The sequence below is a fragment of the Sminthopsis crassicaudata genome, chromosome 4 (assembly GCF_048593235.1).
Source record: "Sminthopsis crassicaudata isolate SCR6 chromosome 4, ASM4859323v1, whole genome shotgun sequence".
NCBI lineage: Eukaryota > Metazoa > Chordata > Mammalia > Dasyuromorphia > Dasyuridae > Sminthopsis > Sminthopsis crassicaudata.
The window spans coordinates 34,866,598-34,885,533 of record NC_133620.1 but is presented as its reverse complement, the minus strand read 5'-3'; the positions used below and the strand labels follow the sequence as shown (position 1 = coordinate 34,885,533).

General features: G+C 36.8%; 2 protein-coding genes across 2 annotated transcripts in view; both read right to left on the bottom strand.

Annotated features, from left to right (window-relative positions):
• Nucleotides 1–396: 396 nt before the first annotated feature.
• The window catches only part of LOC141541804 (guanylate-binding protein 1-like), a 125,426-nt gene continuing 106,886 nt past the window's right edge, over nt 397–18,936 (bottom strand). Inside the window, exon 11 of the mRNA XM_074266292.1 lies at nt 397–632. Coding sequence (XP_074122393.1) covers nt 513–632 — 120 coding nt within the window. The 3' untranslated portion in view covers nt 397–512. The remainder of the gene's footprint in view (nt 633–18,936) is intronic.
• LOC141566555 (guanylate-binding protein 2-like) lies at nt 5,930–17,181 on the bottom strand. The gene is made up of 4 exons (XM_074311245.1): nt 17,040–17,181; nt 11,511–11,719; nt 6,156–6,282; nt 5,930–5,978 (listed from the first exon to the last, which is right to left on the bottom strand). Exons 2-4 carry the CDS (start codon nt 11,698–11,700, stop codon nt 5,930–5,932), a joined length of 366 nt encoding a protein of 121 aa, XP_074167346.1. The 5' UTR covers nt 11,701–11,719; nt 17,040–17,181.

Here is an 18,936-nt window from a genome sequence, read left to right as displayed (position 1 = left end):
AATTTCTCTCTGTGAGTTAACTCTGATTTTCCTTACTATAAAAAAAGCAACCAAATGTCTCCTTTCTCCTCTTTTTCTTGTTGTCTTTTACATTTTCCTTTTCAAAATGATTGTCTTCAAATGGGAAGGATTGGACAAGATGAGATCATTCACGGGAAGCAGAGTTGGGTATCATTTGTAGGGAAAACTGCCCTGCTAAGGAAAAACCTCTGAACAAAGAGAGCTGACCAAAAGTGGACCAAGATACTTTACCTAAAAAGATAGTGAAGTCTCCATCTTTGGGGAACTTTGAGCAGAGGCTGAAGGACCACTTACTATTCAGGAATATTGTTTGGTTTTTTTTTAAAGGCATATCCTTTGGATCAGGGTTTAACCAATGCTTTCTGAGATACTTCGGTCATTCAGTTATCCAACTTTATTATTATTTCAGCAAGCTGAGTCTCCAGTGAATTATCAACATTTCTCTTGGAAATGACTCTATATCTGTGGATGAGATGATGAAGCTCATATCTTTACGATATCGTACATTCACGTGATCTATGTCTGTGACATTGGTGCTGCAATGCTTGGAGCAGTTGTAACTGTTCAGCTATTGCCCTATTATGCTCTTCCTGGATTTTTCGTGCTTCTTCCTGAGGAGAAATGAGAACAAAAAGGCATCCAACAGGTGAAGCACCTCTCTTAGGTTTAGCAATGCAATTTGAGCCAAGTAAGCTTTGCCATTAGGTCCTAAGTGGTGGGAGACACTGCCAAGGCAAAAGACAAACTACAGTAAGAGCCTCTGGCTTCAGGGAGGTTACATTTTACTGGGTTTCTTGCTGATTGGCAGCCTTGAGTTCTAGCTGCTTATGGACTTTCTTCATTGAACAGATGAGTATACAAGCTCTGTGAAGGATACCAAAAATATATAATACCATCCTTAACTTGGGAGAGTTAGGAACATAAAGAAAACTCACAATACAGGGCAATAGTGTTGAAGGAGTAATGTAGAGGCACTCTGGAAAATCAGAAAAATAAAATAACTCCATAAATTCTCTGAATTTTTCCTTCTTTTCCCTCCTTCCATCCTTCTCTATCTCCTTCTCTCCTTCTTTCCTCCCTTCCTTCCTTCCTCCCTTCCTTCCTTCCTTCCTTCCTTCCTTCCTTCCTTCCTTCCTTCCTTCCTTCCTTCCTTCCTTCCTTCCTTCCTTCCTTCCTATCTATCTATCTCTCCCCACCCAATCTTTCAAGACGACACAATGACTCTACATTGCAGGTGCTTAATAAATGTTTGCAACATGGATTAATAAAAAAAAGAGATGTTGTCCTGAACTATATTAATGTTTTCCTTTAGGGCCAACATTTTTACTCTTCAAGTGTTGTAGCTGAGTAATCTCCATTTAAAGATAAGTGTTGAATTGGGGCAATGTAATACCTCTAGTTTCCTAGTCCTCTCTCTCTCTTGCTCTTCCAACAATCTTCTCTTCTCGGCTTCCATACGTTCCAACATTTGTCTTTGTTCTTCTTGTTGTCTCCTTTGGATTTCCCGGTTGATCTGCTCCTGTCTCCTTAGCTCCATTTCCATCCTTCTTGCAGCCTCTGCTGCAGCTTGTGCTTGCCTCTCTTGCTCTGACAAGGAAGAAGAATTTAAAATTTTAACTGGAAGAAGATAGGACAATCAGGTGGTATAATAAATAGAGTGCCAAGCCTGGAGTCAGAAAGACATGAGTTCAAATCTGGCTACATACACTTACAGATGGGTGACCATGGGCAAATTGCTTATAATCCTATTTGCCTCAATTTCCTCATTTGTAGAATGAAATGGAGAAAGAATTGGAAAACCACTCCAGTATCTTTGCCAAGAGAACCCCAAATGGGGTGCAACAAAGAGCTGGACACAGCTAAAAAGACTAAACAAAAATAAACTCCCCAATCTTTTGTCCCTGTTCTCTATAATAGGAAAAAACAAAAACCAAAAACCAAAAAACTTATTAGCGCTCTTCACTAGAGTACCCAGCGCTTGTTTAGGGACAGTTAAAGATTTAGGAAGCAAAAAAGGAGTCTTTGTGGAATTCAAATGCTCTCAAGGACATCAAGACAGCTTAAATAACATTTCTGAAGGCAGAGGCCACACACAATTCCATGGATTATGCAGGGGAGAGTCTCCTGCATGGATTTCTCACCTCTCCTCTGGTTTTCTTTTTCAGTAAGCCTTTGATCTGCCTGCTTAATTGCATCAGCTACAGTTTCCCTCGACTTTAAGTATTCTTCCAGAGTTTTGTTTGCCTGTAGGATAGGAGGACAATGAATTTGAAATAAGAAATAGTGATGGAAGGGGAAAGCCAAGGCCTGTTCATTCTTGTGAGCAGAGCTGAAGTGTGGATCATTCCAACTGACAGTACTATTTACTATTTATCCTGAGGCTTGGAAAAGACTGAACATTTCTTGGCTTCCCTCACTTTGCAACCCTGAGCCCAAAGGGAAGGTTTACCGGGATCCCCTTCTTAGGCTGCTGGTTGTACTTCTCTTGGAGCTCTCGTCTCTGCTGCAGGTAGATGTTATAGCCCCCTGGTTTGGAGAAGGCACTCTGCTTCACTGCTTCCTCCAGAGGCCTGAAAATATCCTGAAGCAAAGCTGTGCAGCGATCTCGGGACTCTCTTTCATTTTGTTTACAGAACTCATCTAGCTTGGCTTTTAGCCGATTCTTTAGAGTAAATAAAGAGCAAAGAAGAAAACATAAGGACTGCAAAATAACACTTGATTTCAGAATTCAACAGGACCTCAGTAGTCATTAAATCTCACCCATGCTCTGTGCCACCCACCCAACTTGAAGAGTTCTTATGAAGGAGAACCTACGACCTCTCCCTTTTAAGTTATTCCATTTGTTTAGTATATTTTCCTTCAGAAGGTTTTCCTTAAGAAAATGTTAGTTTTGTTGTGTATGATTGTGATACACACTACTCTGCTATAAGAAATGAGGAGCTCAATGATTTTAGAAAAATATTGAAAGACTTACATGTAATAATCAAGAGCAAAATGAGCAGAACCAAGAAAATATTGTAGACAAAAGCAGCAATATTGTTTTAAAAACAACTCTGAGCAAATAAGTCATTTTTTCTTTTATAAATATACACATTAACAATTAGGGACATATGAAGAAATATACTATCTGTATCCAGAGAAAGAACTGATAAATTGAAGTATATTTTGAATCATTTTATGTATCTTTCTTATTTGTGTCTAATGGTAGTTATTTCTAGAGATGGAAGGAGAGGAAAGAAAATAAAGAAAAGAATAATAAATTTACACAATAACAATATATTTAAAAGAAATAAGAAGTTAAATGTAATAGATTTTCAGATTCATGTGCAGTTATCTTTTTTTTTAATCTTCCTATGTTATGGAATGCTTGTGTTATTCCCTAAATTAAAAAAAATAAATAAATGTTTAAAAAGACAATGTTATTCATCTTGCCTATACATTCTTATAAAACCAAAATCTGTTGTTTCTATGCACTTTTAGAGGTAGTCAAAGGAAACTAAATCTCATCTCTGATACATTAACCTGAGGTCAACTCCTATTGGATCCTTATATATGAAGAATACAATATTCTTGACCTGAAATTTCCAGAAAGTCCTTCCTATATCTGTCTTTGCTTTGTACTATGCTATGTAACCTGCATTGCAGACCAACAGTCTCAAGTGGAGCTTTCATGTATAATATTTTACCTTCTCAAGACTTTAAATTAGTTGATCATATTATAGCTATACAAGTATGCAAGAGTCATGGGTCTTTTGGTTACTGGTAATATTGAAAATTGGGTGTCAGGTTACAATACTGAGGGATGAGGTTTTCAAATTTAGTAAGAGAAGTCATTCATAGGCAAAGTCCTAAAACAGGAAAGGTACCTCTAGTTCTTTTTGGAATTTCTGATCCACATCCTTGAAAGAGTCCTTGATGAAGACATTAATGGCTTCCTTCTCACAGCTGTCATGTAAACACAGCAGTTCTTGAATGGTTTCTGTGGGGAAATGGATCCCCTGTTTCATCATCTTTTCATACAGTGTAAAGGCCTTTTGAACTGCAGCTGAATTCTCTAGCTCAGCCAGAGCCAAGACTGCATTCTCCATACAGGGAATATCTCCACTGGTGATGGCCTCCACATAGTTCACGACCAGGTTTCCTAGGCCTATAGAGGGAAGACAAATGGATTGCTTGGAAGAATGGCTAGAGCTACCCTATTTAGGAAGGTATCTTTGTTCTTTGCCAGGGTGGAGAGTGGGGGTTTCATTTTGTTTCTCAGAAAATGAGCTTTCTGAAAGAATAAAGAAGAATAAAAAATACTTAGGAAAAAAGAAAGATGTTTCAGGTAACCAAAGCTTTGATGAATATGGTACATAGAACTGGCCTCGTAGAAGAAGCCAATCATTCTCTTTGTCTATGATTACTCTAGGAAGAAAACTCCTCTCTGTCTCATGCTAGTGTTCCCTACAGTCATAGGAAGTGCTGGAAAAGGAGAGACTCACGAGGTCCATTGACCATGGCACCTCCGGGGAGAGTCTTGGTCTTCGCTTCATTGTAGATATGATTGCTGAAGTTTTCAGCACTTTCCACAAAGTCAGCATCAAGTTCATTATCATGAAGTTGCTCAATTTCCAGGAGCTTCTTTCTAGAAGCAGGTGGGGCAAAGATGATGCATTTCCTGTTTTGAAAGAACTTCTGGATACACATTCCAGCTTCTTCCCTGGTACCTAAAGAAAGGGAAGGAAGAACGATATGGTAAAGAGTGAAAGTTGCCTGGAGGTTGGTCCCCTCAAATCATATCCTGTTAAGAATATCTAATTCACTCCTAACCCTGAAGTCTATAGGCATGAGGTTGGTTAAAGAAAGAAAAAAGGAAAAGGACAAAGAACTTGTTGCATGAATATAATTATTAGTTGAACCTAAACTACTTCTCAGACTTGTAACTCATTTCCTTATTTTCTAAGGAGTCTGGAGACTTTGACTATACTACAGTAAACTGGAGACAAAGAAGAGCAGTATCTGGGATTAACCCCCCACTGCCCAACCCTTAACCAATCAGACCTTTCTTTGGTTTCAGGGCATTCTCCAGGTACTGATCAGGGGTGACGGGCTGTCCATCGATTTCTAGCTCCAAGATAAAATCACGAACAGTCCACACAAAGTCTGGAAAGAGGCTCACAAGTTCCACGGAGTCATCCATCTGCTCAGTTCTGGAGGAGGACTTTGCCTTGATTTTATCTGTCAGTTCTGTTACATAACTGGGGTTTTAATTAAGGAAAAGTGGCAGAAAAAAAGAGTCCAGCAGCCATCATTCCTTAATTTTCCCTATTTCTTAAAGTTCTTTACTTCTCCTTTCTTTGGGTTAACTACATAAGAGATTTTCCTGACAATTAAATTATTGTGTATGTGTGTGTGTGTGTGTGTGTGTGTGTGTGTGTGTGTGTGTGTGTTCAACCAGATCCTTATTTTCATCACTTTCCATCATTCCTAGTGGGGAATTTCCCTTTAACACTTAGTGGTATTTAGAATTGCTAGATTCTAACTGCATTCAATGGTTTGCCCTGTCAAAAGGAGAATTACAACCTAGATCTTCCTGACAGCAATGGGGGTTTGAGGGGTGGGGGGGTAAGGATGAGCTTCTCTATCTCTATGTTGTTATTATTGTTTATATTTTGTTCTCAAAGAGGATCATGGTTTCAGGAGGGAATGCTACGGCTGGGCAAATTACCCAATTTATTTCTTAGGGAGGAGGAAGAGCTGTCTCAGCTGTTCTTCCTTTGAGCAGTAATATCTAGCATTGGGACAGAAATTTGAAATTTGTAAAGTGCTTCCTCAATGTCACCTTATTTTGTACAGAAAGGATACTAAATGTCTTCCAAGGCCTGCTGGTTGATGGTGCCCATGCTGTTGTAGACAAAGGTGCTGCTCAATAGCACAGCCAGGGCAAAGATCCACGTGTCGTTCTTGTTGTCTCCCTAGAAGTCAGATTGGGGATTGAAGCTGTGACTTTTGGCCACTTCTGGGAGATGTCCTAGATTACCATGATTATGCAGTGGGGGAAACCAACTCATTGGCTGTTTGTTATAATCGAAGCCTAGAACAACAATGCTTAGTAACATTTGATTCAGCATGGTGACATCATTCTCCCTTACCTTCTCCACATCGCCCAGGCCCTCGGTGTCCAGGAGAACGAGGGTGTGATTCGGCTTCGTGGGTGAGGTACACACCACATCCAGATGCCCTTGGTGTGAGACTGCACAGTGGAGCCAAGGGAGAAGCCTGCACAAGAGTGTGGAGGGATGAGCCCAGATAGTGGCAAAGTGGGAGTTGTGACATTTGGGCACGTGAAGCACATATCAATCAGGGCCATAGAGGAAAGAGTGCTGGGTGTAGATTGAGAAAGCTGGGTGCAGATCCTATCTCAAACACTTGCCAAGGCAATTGATTTTACCTCTGTCCATGATCCTATCCCTACTAGACTTCTTTGTGATGGAAATAAGAAGAGCAAATAGTCCCATCCTCCCCAATTATTTGACAATCATTATTTAAGTATGAAACTCCCTTTTTAAATGTTTCTCTGTTAAGGGACAGGTCAATTCTCTGAGAGTCTCCACAGCTGTGGATCATAATATCTGAAGGAGTTGCAGGGTGGCCTTTGCTGACACAAGTGTTGTGGACTGGGAATGAGATAAATTGGAGGCAGAGGGAAGAGGAGACAGATCAGACAAAGCAACGCTGTCTCAGTCAGAGAAGTCAGAGAACAGCACCTGCCTCTCAGTCTCCTTGTTATCATCTTCTCACAAGAGGAAAACCATTCTGGGTTGGATCTCCAGCAGCCACTGTCAGGTGGCACCCTATATTCCGACAGTTCTCCTGTGTATTCCACATTTCTCTATTTAGAAATGCTTAAAATGTGATGAAATTTGTATTCTATCCTTATTATTTTGTGAATCAATTATGTCCAGTTACCAATGTTTTCTTAATTTTCATATCCAATAGTCCTTTTTTCAGTCTTCATCCTTCTCTCTGCAACATTCAAAACCTTTAAACATTCTCTGCTACAATACTCATTATTCTTTGCATTTTCATGACTAGACTCTTAATTTTCCTCTTAGATTTCTGACTATTCCTCAATTTCCTTTGCTGTATCAGCACCCCTTTTCTTTCCCATGATTGTGGCTATAACCCAAAGTCCTCTCTTAATACCTTGTACTGATTTTCTGGTGACAGCAGTTTCCCAAAGTTTAAATTATTTGTATGCAGTTTATTTCATGTCTGTCTATTCATTTGTCAGTCAAATTTAAATATAAATGTAATGTACATATATACACATATATTCACTCTCATATATATATACATATATATATGTATATATAGATGTACACATCTATATCTATGTACATAGAAATAGTAGCCCTTTCTGTTTACCTTCTCCTCCAGCCCCTTCATTCCCAATAAGTCACTTGAAAATTGGTATCTTGTAGATACCTAATATGTCTAAAGCAGTGTTCATTAGCTTTCTCTTCACATCTAACCCTCTTCTTAACTTCTTTTCCTTGATTTATTTTAATAAATAACTTTTTGAGGCAGTTGAGGTTAAATGACTTGTCCAGGGTCACACATCCTATAAGAGTTAAGTGTCTGATGCTGGATTCAAACTCAAGGCCTGATATCAGGGTTGGTGCTCTCTATCCACTGCACCATCTAGCTGCCCCTTTTTCTTGATTTCCTCTTTAAGACACCATTATCTGACTCATCGCTTAGCTGTACAATTCATTCACCTTCACCACTCATATATTTTCAATTCCTTAGCCTATTGTTTCATTAGATATTATTGAAAACTTTTGCATCATTGTAAATGATATTTGTCTATAATTCATTGTTTCTTCCTTTTCCTTTACTAATTTATGTATTAGGACAATAATTTTGTCATAAAAGACATTTGGCAATGTTTTTTACTTTCTTAATTTTTGAGAATAATTTTTGTAACACAGGTACTAATTAATTACTCTTTTGATTTGTTAGAAATCTATCTGAACTGGAAAATTTTTTATTTAGTAGCTTTTTAATCATTTGTTATGTTGGAAATGACTATAACTGTGAAGTCCTTTCAGATTTCTTAGTCTCCATTTTGTGAACTTGAGTCCATCTTATGAACTGACTTGTGAGAGAGTTTTAATTTTCTGTGGGAATTTACTATTTAGCTTATTAAACATTCCCTAACTTCCTCCATATCTTGGTCTTTCCTAATTTTGTGTCCTGGTAAGTAGCTATCTCCTTCCCTGTTTCTAATCAAAAAGCCATCATTGACAAGATGGGCCAAAGTCAGAATATTAGGTGAGCCTTTGTTTTTATTCCAAAGGACCATTGTATTGGGAGAGAGGAGAAGAAGAGAAAAAAATCCTTAAAAGAAAATTATAAAATAGTTATAGTTCTAATAGTTATTGAAAACTATAAACCCTGTTTAAATTCCTATATAGCAGAACAATTACTATGAATCATGACTGCTTCCCACACTCAAATTATATCCAAGAATCTTTTCCTCAGATATTATTACTTAGTTCCTTGAGAAGACGCTTCCCCAAACTTCCCCAAATTCTTCTTCTCTCTTGTTTTTGTGGCACTAGCCATTGGATCTTGCTTAGATCCCCTATCCTCTACTAGTCGGAAGAGTCTTGGAATCACCTCCTCCTGACAGAATCTAACCAAAACAGATAGTTGGTAATAAACCAAGTCTGACTCATTGATATCTACCTTCACCTTATAATCAATCCACTGACCAAATCTAAGACTAAATTTCCTGACAGTTGCACTTGCATGGATGGATTGATGGATAGATAGCTTCATTGCCATTATCTTCTTTAGAAAAAGTAGGGTCTGGATCACTAAACCTCATGCTGAAGTGAAAGGGAATTCTTTCTCTCTCAGAGCTATGAATTGCTGACTAATGTTGGGCAGCTAGGTGACCCAATGGATAGAATACTAGACTTAGAGTTAGGAGGTTTTATTTTCATGAGTTTAAATCTGCTCCCAGATTCCTATTATGTGAGACTGAGCAAGTCACTTAACCTTGTTGCTTCAATTTTCTCAACTGTAAAATGAGCTGGAACAGGAAATGGCCAACTATTCCCGTATCTTAGCCAAGAAAATCCCAGATGGGGACAAAAATCAAATATAATTGAATGACCAAGGCATTTTCTATGGTTATATTTTTAAAAATTGTGTAGATCGTTTATGATAATTTCCATCTTTGTATATTTATATATTTTAGATAATTCTTAGCAACCCCAATTTTCCTTGTATATAACTATGTTTGAGTCATTATAATAATTTCTTTTATTTAATTGTTCTTTTTCATCTATATATTTTTAACAAAGATAATTTTTTCTTACATCTTTAAAAAAATAAATATTTCTAAGGTTTCCATGATTTTGCTAGTCTTTAAAACCAACTTAAAAAAATAATTACTACTTTTTTTTTGTTTGTTTTTTATTTTTTGTTTATTTTTTTCATTACATCTGTTTTATTATCTAGACATATCCTAATTTGTGATCATGCAGTGTTGGCTTGTTTGGTTATTGTCTAGATTTTTTAAAATTGCTAACTCAATGTCTTTATTGTTAATATATATATTTAAAGATATATCAATATACACATATATACTTTCCTCTCTGAGGACTATTTGAATCTCAGAAATTTTGATATATTTCTCATTATTAATTTCTTTCATATAGTTATTAAGTATTACTGTTATATATTTTTGATCTGTTCATTATTAAAAATATTGTTATTGAGGGGCGATATTATTATTGAGAGGCAACTAGATGGCGAAGTGGATAGAGCACCAGCCCTCAAGTCAGGAGGACCTGACTTCATATCTGATCTCAGATACTTAACACTTACTAGCTGTGTGGCCCTGGTTAAGTCACTTAAGCCCAGTTATTTCAGAAAAACAAGAGATATTATTATTGAGTCTTCAGCTATGTATTTATCATTTTGAAGTGATCTATAATGATTATTTTAATTACATCATAGCCTGTAAAGAAGTTCTTTTAGAATGCATTTTTCTAAAATTAAAAAAGTCATTTTATGTGCTTTAGACCATAACCTATTTTCGTAAAATTACCATATTGTATTGACAAATATGCATATTCTTTAATGTTCATAGTCACAAGAATTTGTATGTCTTTATAATTTAATTTTCTCCATTATTAAATTCCATATTTAAAACATATTTTTCTTTTAGATGTATCTAGTTTTGAGAAGGGAACATTAAAGTCACCTACAATTTTTATGTTGTTATTATCTATATTTTGTTTTTTTTCTAATTCAGTTAACATTTAAAAAAGAAACATGTTACACCATTTGGTCAATATGTAGTTTGTTTTTTTTTTTAAATCATATGGTCATTTCCCATGTATCTCTTCTTATAATACAAATTTTTATTTTTTTGTTTTGTTTTGTTTTGTATCATCATTCAGCTTCTACTCTTATGGAATCACTCTCAAGCATAATAAATTTAGCTCCTACTATTTTCATTTTAGATGAAAATAGAGTTTTTACTTGTGTTCCTTGCATTGTTGGATTCTGGTTTCTCATCCACTCTGCTACTTTATTTCATTTCATTGGATTATGAACCCAATCCATGTTTGGAATCTGCTACTCTCCTTTTATTTATTTTTTATAGTATTTCTTTCAATCAGTACATGGTACATAAGTTTTTTTCTTTTTCTTTTCTTTTCTTTTCTTTTTTTTTTTTTTTTTTTTGCTAGTATAGCTGACTGCATCAATCCTTATATGTAGCTTATATTGTGTAATCTCCATTCTACTTGGTACCAATGTGTTTTTCTTATTCATTTCTATTCTGGGTGCTAAGAAAATCATGTTTGATATTTCCTTATTAAAGTTATAATGTCTCCCATTAACAAATGAATTAACTCTATGCTTCATCTCACTTTATATATTTCTTATTTAACTAACTGGAGAGACTTTTTTTTTTTCTGCATAAGCATGAATTCACTTCTCTCTCCATAGGAATCCTCCTCTCCAATCCCTAATCCTTCACTTTATAGGCTGAAACACTAAGGTTATAGACCATATTATATGTTATCTTTGTAATCAACAAAGAAACAAAGATATGATTGAATATTTGTAACACATCATCTAAGAAAAAGTCATAACCAAAGTAATTTTCAATGACTGACCACTATGAACTCTGTTTTAGAAATCTAATCCCACCATTCATTTTAGGGTTCCACCCTTATTTTATCTTTTTTGGTGTCTTTTGTGTCCCTTAGGAAAGAAAAACTTGTATAATATCATATTCTAATTCACTTCTCTATTCTCTTTTTTTAAATGACTGTATTTTAAAGGAATGAAGAGAACTAAGGAAGAAACCTTGCCTCCAAAGATCTGTTTATTTATTCTTAGCACTAAAATCCTAATCTGATCCAAATGGATAATATTCTGTATGTGTATACAGAGTGATGACCCATATCCTCACTTACCAGTTCTCTGCCCTGCCAGCTTGTTCATCAGGTAGGATTTTCCAGTGCGATAGAGTCCCACAATGGCCACCACCACTAAAGGCTGGGTAAATGTCCTAAGCACTTGCAGTGCTTCCTGGTTCACCACAAATTGCCCATTACTGTTTTCAATCAGGCAGATTGGGGCTAGCATCAAATGATCATCGGCCATATTGGAGGTAGAGTGTTACCTGCAAATGCAAAGGCAGCTCAAATAGGACCTGGGAAACACCAGTCATTTCTAAATCCTGAGCTAGGAAACCACTTTCTCATAGCCATACTCCTTCTACCACTTGCAACCTTTCCCATTTACCTTGTTTCCAGGCAGAACCAGAGGCCTTCTTGACTCTTTCCCCATTAATTCCCTTACAATTAGATCCTTATTGGATCAAATATTGAATCCCGGGAAGTGATTACATCTCTTTGAATGCCATTATTCAAAGTTAAAATCTGGTCATTGATGTTAGACCAATGGAAATTTGTAGTATGAATCCTAATAATGCAAACATGTCTGGAAATTCATTCTTTGCATTCATTGGAACCTAAATATAATTGCTTATAGGTAGCCTCTATCTCTTCAAATGTAATTTACAATATAAAGTAGTGACAACTACCTCTTCCCTTGTTTTTTTCATTTCAGATAGCAAAATGAAGTGACCTTATAGATCTTCTAAACCAGTTGAAAGGACCTAAAGTATGGAAAGCTTAAGTGACTTCTCAATGTCACACAGCCAGTAAAGAGCGGAAATTGATTTCAAACTCAGGTCTCAATTTTAGAGCTCTTCCAGCCCAGGATCTTAGATTTAAAACTAGGAGGGACCTTAGCTATCTTCTTGTTCAATGATAAAAAACCTGAGGCTTAGAGAGGTTAAGCAATGAGATTTGAAATCAAGTTGTTTGACTGTAAAATTCAGTAGCATAATACACCAATACCATATCTCAGAAATGTGTGATTTTTAGGGGGATTCTTATATTCTTTCCTGTGTGGCATCAGGGGACTGCTAGCTAGCTTTCTCCCAGCTTTCTAATGATTGGCATTTATGTATGCTCATTAAAAGTATGATACGTCAATATTTCAAGGATTCTTCACTCTTATATGAATTGTATGAGATATATGAAATATATATATATATATATATATATATATTATACACACACACACACACACACACACACACACACACACACATATGTGTGTGAGACCTTCTTCATCTCCTGCCTGGACTATTGCAAATCCCCCAATTGGTTTCCCTGTCTTTAATCTCTTTTCCTTCCAAATAATTCTCTTTAAACCTCACAAAAGGAGTTTTCCTAAAATTCTGGTCAGGCCATGCCACTCCCTCATCCCAAATTCCTGTAGCTCTTTATTACAGAATCACCAAAGCATGAAGTTTAAAAGCTAGAAATCCAACCCTTTCCCCAAATCAGCCCATATAAATGACCCCCTATCCATAGAATCTTACATCTCTTTCCTCTGAACTCTTTGAAATGTGTTTTAAAAAAACTGAGGATACAGAATTCCTGTAATTTCTCTTCTCTAACTCTCTAACTTTCAGAGGGAAAAGTCACTTCCTCCCAAGATTCTCATCATTTCTTCCATAGAAGTTAGTTTCTTCCTTTTATTGAGAATCCTTCCGTAATAAAACTCCCTATGAAGGTTGTTGATCCTCCAACTTGACAACTAAAATTATGAGAAATGTATTTATTAGCTAGTCTTTTTGGCAGGGAATTGTCTCCAATGAATATCTGGGAATTCCCCATTATCACCCGGGTTTGTAGTTTATTTCCTATACTCCTTATCCAGTTTCTCTTTCTGTCTGGGTCTACTACCATGATAAATAAGTACTTTTTATTCTTCTTTTGAAAGGAGTGATGCTAAATGGCCCCTTAACAGCTCTTCTGGGAAAATCCTTCTGGGTAGATTTTCTCTGTGTGACTAAGTCAGTAGGCACATGGGGTATTGCACTCTAGGAATGGGTACAGGCTGATGTATCTTTTCCCTCTTTGTGGTTTCCTCTGAGTTTTCTTCAAATTCCTCTTTTTCATTCTCCTCCTAACTGCCTGCTTCTACTCAGTCTCCTTTGCTAGATCTTCATCCAAGCCAGGCTTCCTAAGCATGGGTTTCTTTCAGGCCCTGTCCTGGGGCCTCCTTCCATTTTTTTTGTCTCTCATTCCTGAAATTCTCTCCCTCCCATTCTCTTCCTCCTGGCTTCTCTGGTTTCCTTCAAGTCCTAGTTAAAATTCCCTTTGTATAAGAAACCTTTCCTATGCCCCTTAATGCTAGCAAATTATCTTCTGTCTATCTATTATCTCCAGTTAATCCTACATAAAGGTTATTGCATTTTGAACATAGTTATTTGCATTTTGTCTTCCTCATTAGATTCTGGGCTCCTTATGGACAGGGATTTTTTGGATTCCCAGCACTCAGCACAGTGCTTGGCACATACTAAGTGCTTAATCAATGCTTATTACTTGACTGATTAAGAGAATGGCTCCTTTGTGGGTTCTCAAAAGACTTTGTGTCTCTAGGTAGTAGGATCATAATCTAGAGCTTGAGAGGCCATTTCTTTCAACCTTATTGTTGTACAGATAGGGAAACTGAGGCAAAAAGGTTAAAGGACTTGCCTGAAGACTTGTTCTCAAATAGAAAGTATCAGAGAGAGGACCTGATCTCAAGTCTTCTGACTCTGGAGTTCTTTTCTCTCTTCTAACTTATCTTCATGTGAGTCTGTCACTGAGTATTTAATAAGGGTCTACTATGTACCAAGCATTTTGCAAGTCACTGAGGATACAGACATAGTCCTTCAAGGAGTTTACATTCTCTCCAAGAATCAACATTTCCATGTAGAATTACACAGAAGACATATACAAAATGAGCACAAAACAAATTCAGAAATGAGTCACCAGCAGCAAGAATGATCAAGAAAGGATTCATGTAGAAGCTCATATATGAGCTGAACCTTGAATAAACCTAGGGATTCTTAGGGGAACAAAGACTATTCCAGGCATTGGGTTCAGCTTGTGCAAAAATTCAGAGATTGGAAATGCGTGTCAGAGCAGGAAGGCCTATTTGGCCAGGTTGAATTAATATGATATAAGACCAGAATGATAATTTGAGTTAGGTTGTTAATGACTTTAAATCCTGGTGACAAGTTAGAATAGCTTTCAGGTTTGCAAATCCCTTCATATGCACCATCCAATTTGATTCCAGATTGATTGGTTGAACAAATCTCCACAGGGTTCCTACTATGGAAGCAGATGTGAGAATGAGATTCACTTGCACTAGCACAAAGTACCCAAGTTTAATTTCTAGTGCTTGACCCTTTAAGTTGCTCCATCTGAGTCCCTTCCAAGGAGAAACCATTGCTGAAGACATCATGTCTAGTTGGGCACACACAAGATAGAGAGTTGATTTACACTCTACTTACTTATTACAACTATTTGTATGTAGATGTATATAGATCAGCTACTTAGAATTCAGTAAGGTTAGAGTTTTCTGACTGCTGGACCATCCTTAGGTACAGATAGGACCCCCCACCTGTTCAAGCCTCTGCCAATTTTTTATATCTGGTTAATAAGACCTGGATAGTAGACTAGGTGGACCCATTTCCCTGGATTCTGTGGACTAGCTCTATAGAGATTGCTGGAACCCTTAAGATTAAGAATCAGAAATTGTCAAACTTTGCTTGGTTCCATCAGTATCTGATGAGCCATTTTTGCTCTATACTTTCTATAAATGATCCATCTCAACGTTTCTTAAACCTCCCTTTGGGTTTTAGACACAAAGTTTTAGTTTCAGCTTTTGTTCTTGTACAGCTTTCCCAGATTCTAGCCATGGCCTGGTAGGACCATAGGATCATGTATTTAGTGCTAGAATGGATATTAGAGATCATCTTGATTCAGGACTTCTTAACCTTGTCTCTTAAAACCTGGTGGAGCCTATGAACTCATACTCAGAATAAGATTTATAAAACTTTCCTTTTCCTTGGAGTAAGTGAAAGCTTGCATTCGTCATGGAATCATCCCCTGCTTTTTGTGGATTTCTAGATTTGCCAAAACATTTTCCCCTTAAAAGAATTTTTCTTGCATTGTTCTAATCTCTCCAAATAATAATGTAAGGAATTTGTACCAGCCCTATGCTTTCCTTTTCTCCTGACAGCCCAGGTATATGAGGAAGCTAGAACACTGGGGGGACCTGTGTCAGAAGGTCTCATTCATTCTGCCTTCAGTCACTTATTACTGTGTGACTGTGTTATTTCCTAGTGTTTAGTACCTGGTACCTTGAAGGCACTAATAAAAGCCTGTTGACCTGACTTCTCCCACCTGATTTATCAATTGCTAAATTAAACAGAAAAGTGAATGATTTTACTATTTTAAAAAAAATTAAATTAATTTAATTTCCAATTTATCTAGGTGCCTAGGTGTCCAGACATCCAGAAAACCTTAACTAGTCTTTAGATACTCCCCATACGCAGGAGTTCCAGGAAAAATATAATTCCAGGGCTAAGATCCCAATCTTCCTCTCAGGCATGTCCAGTAGGAGCCAGCAAACATCTCTGGCTATTTTCTCCCTCATAACCTCCCAGAAGGGATATATCTAGTTGGGGAAAATCTGGATCCAATTCACTGATGGTTCCTCTGGCTACTGGTTGCTCAAATTGTGGCTCATCAATGGAATGAGAGGCCCTCTCATAAGAGCCACTATACCCTCTGTGCTATCTGTTTCGTTCTCTGTAGCTGCAGATTCATGCAAAGTCACCTCAGTGATCTGGAGCTGTGTCCCTGCTTGCTCGATCACCCTTTCATTCACAATACTTTCTGCCTTGATTAAATATTTCCTATTTCAATGCTGTGCTTGGCTTTAGTCCATTAGCATTTTTATTACTTGAAAACCTAGGCTTGAGTTCATTTTGAAAGTGAAGTAAAGAATACATAAGCCAAGAGAGGTAAATTGCCATAGAATGAGTACATTATTTGAAACCGAGATGAAGGATCCAGAGGTGACAGTCCCACAATGCCTAATTCTAATCAATAGGCCAACTGGCTGTATGGGATGGAATTCTGGGAAGAGGATTTGGTAACACCAGTGGACTGTAGATTCCTACTTGGGATGTTTCCTATTTCTTTTCTTCTCCTCAACTAAACCTTTAGATTTCCAACATACGATATGGACAGTTTTAGAAATTTGTATCACAGATAATCATAAGATAGTTCAGCTTCCCAGAAGCTTTCTCTCTCAAACAGTTCCCTCTTCCATGCTCCCAGCCCCTCGAGGAATGGTACTCCACATGAAGTGGGCTTGACCAATGTGAAGTGAGCCCTGAGCAGATGAAGATTTAAACTTTGCTGATGTCTGAGGCAGCTGAGGACTAACAATGTACTATTTAAGGGGAAATGACTGGTCCATCCACAACCCCCCCTCAAACTCCAAGCAAAGACTATAAAACAGAAAGTTGCTTTCCTATTTCTGAGGACTCCGTTTGGAGAAAAAAAATACAGAAAAACTCTTACCTCTTTTCCACCTCACAATTTCCAGATCTTTGGTGTTTCATAGGGTTGGGGACCTCCTTGATTCCCCCCTCTCTCTTCCCCACATTAATCCCTCTATTCTAACTTTCTTCTTGTCAGTTTGTTTGTCCAAAGCTCTCTGATCACTGTGCTGTGATGACTTTCACTTTATAAAAGAATTCTGAGAAACAGGAAAAAATGGAAATAAAGTAGAAGAAAGGGAAACTAAAAATAATAGCAAACACTTTATGGGCGTAGCTGAATGAGGAGACAAAAAGAGGAAATACCCAATAAGCATGCTGAGGAACACTGGATGGGGATTTTTCGAGGTGATGTCAGGATGCACTGAATTCCACTGGTGGAAGACAGGCTTTGAGCCATTTAAAATAGAAAATCATCTCTGATTTTTCTTGTGCAGTATGATGACTGTGGAAATATATTTGGAAGAATTGTATATGTTTAATCTCTATTGGATTGCTCTCTGTCTTAGGGAGGAAGGTGGAGGGGAAAGAGTGAGAAAATTTTGGAACACAAAATGTTGCAAAGGTGAAAGTTGAAAACTATCTTTGCATGTGTTTGGAAAAAGAAAATACTATTTAAAAAAGAAAAAGAAATGAAATAGAAGGTCACCCAAAATTTATGACCCTTGCAAGGTTGATTACAATTTTTTTGGATCGATATGTTATTTATTCTGAAAATCAACTTATAAAAAGAGCTGAGATTTCTGTCTCCTGAACCTTTGCTCTACTGATTCCTTTCATTTCTCTCATTTGGGAGTCCCTAGCATCTCACTGAGTAGGGTAAACCCGAAAATCTGAGTTGTCTTCCTTTAACTCTACAACACTGAGATATTTTGGTTTTAAGCAGTCATAAGCTGGCAGATTCAGAGAGCAGACAATTAAGGATACTAAGCTGGTAGATTTAGAGCTGTCAGGAATCTCAGGGATCTTGTATTCCCAAATCTTTTTGTGGATGGAGATACTGTGGCCCCATGTACCATGATATAATAGCAGAGAATGGATTTATATTGAGATCCTTTTTCTAGTGCTTTCAAATAATTATATATTGAGATACAGAGAAGGCAGATTGTCAGTAAGACAGAGATTGAAGGCAGTAGATCCTGTCATTGCATATGCAGCTAGCTTTATTTTTCAATGATTCCTGGTAATAGATTTTGTTGCCAAAAGGAATTGAAAAACTATTGTTAAGAATTACCAAGACCTGAAAGAGAAATTACAGATCTTAGAATCACATGTAGTTCTCTTCACTGCTTCTAATTCAAATCAGGAAGAGATTTAATTATGATAATAATAGCAATAAGAAACAGTTTTGTAATACTTCAAGCATTGCTACAGGTTATACTTTTGCTTCAGCTCTTGGCCTTTAAAGTTTTTTTTTGTTAAATTTTAAGTTACAAACTGTCTCTTTTTCTCCCTCCCCACCCCTCACTAGTAAAGGTTGCCATTTGACAGAGCTATTGATAGATATAGACATATATATCTAAATAAACACACACACACACATATATATGCATACATACACATGTATATAGATATATATATACATTCATATACATGTGTGGAAACACATATATACATATGCATGTGTGTTTGTATGTATATATACATATATATGTATATCTATATAAACACTATATTAAATAGACTTTCTTTTATCTTTTCTTTCTCTGGAGATGTATAGCACTTTTCTTTATGGGTCCCTTGTGGTTGACTTCAGTATAATACTCAGAATAAGTTCTTTGAACAATATTGCTGATACTGTTCAATTTTACCTCTCCCTACCCAATCTTACTTTTCCCCATCATAATCAATTCAATCCCAAATCTTCTTTCTATATATATGCTTTCAAACTAACCATGTAATGATAACATTATTTTCAT

Excerpts from the sequence above, each read along its gene's own strand:
- LOC141566555 (XM_074311245.1), bottom strand. The coding sequence starts at position 11,700 with ATGGCCGATGATCATTTGATGCTAGCCCCAATCTGCCTGATTGAAAAC. Across the intron at positions 6,283-11,510 it reads GCTGGCAGGGCAGAGAACTG|GCTTCTCCCTTGGCTCCACT; the intron begins GTAAGTGAGGAT and ends ACTCTTGTGCAG. Across the intron at positions 5,979-6,155 it reads GCCTGGGCGATGTGGAGAAG|GGAGACAACAAGAACGACAC; the intron begins GTAAGGGAGAAT and ends TCTGACTTCTAG.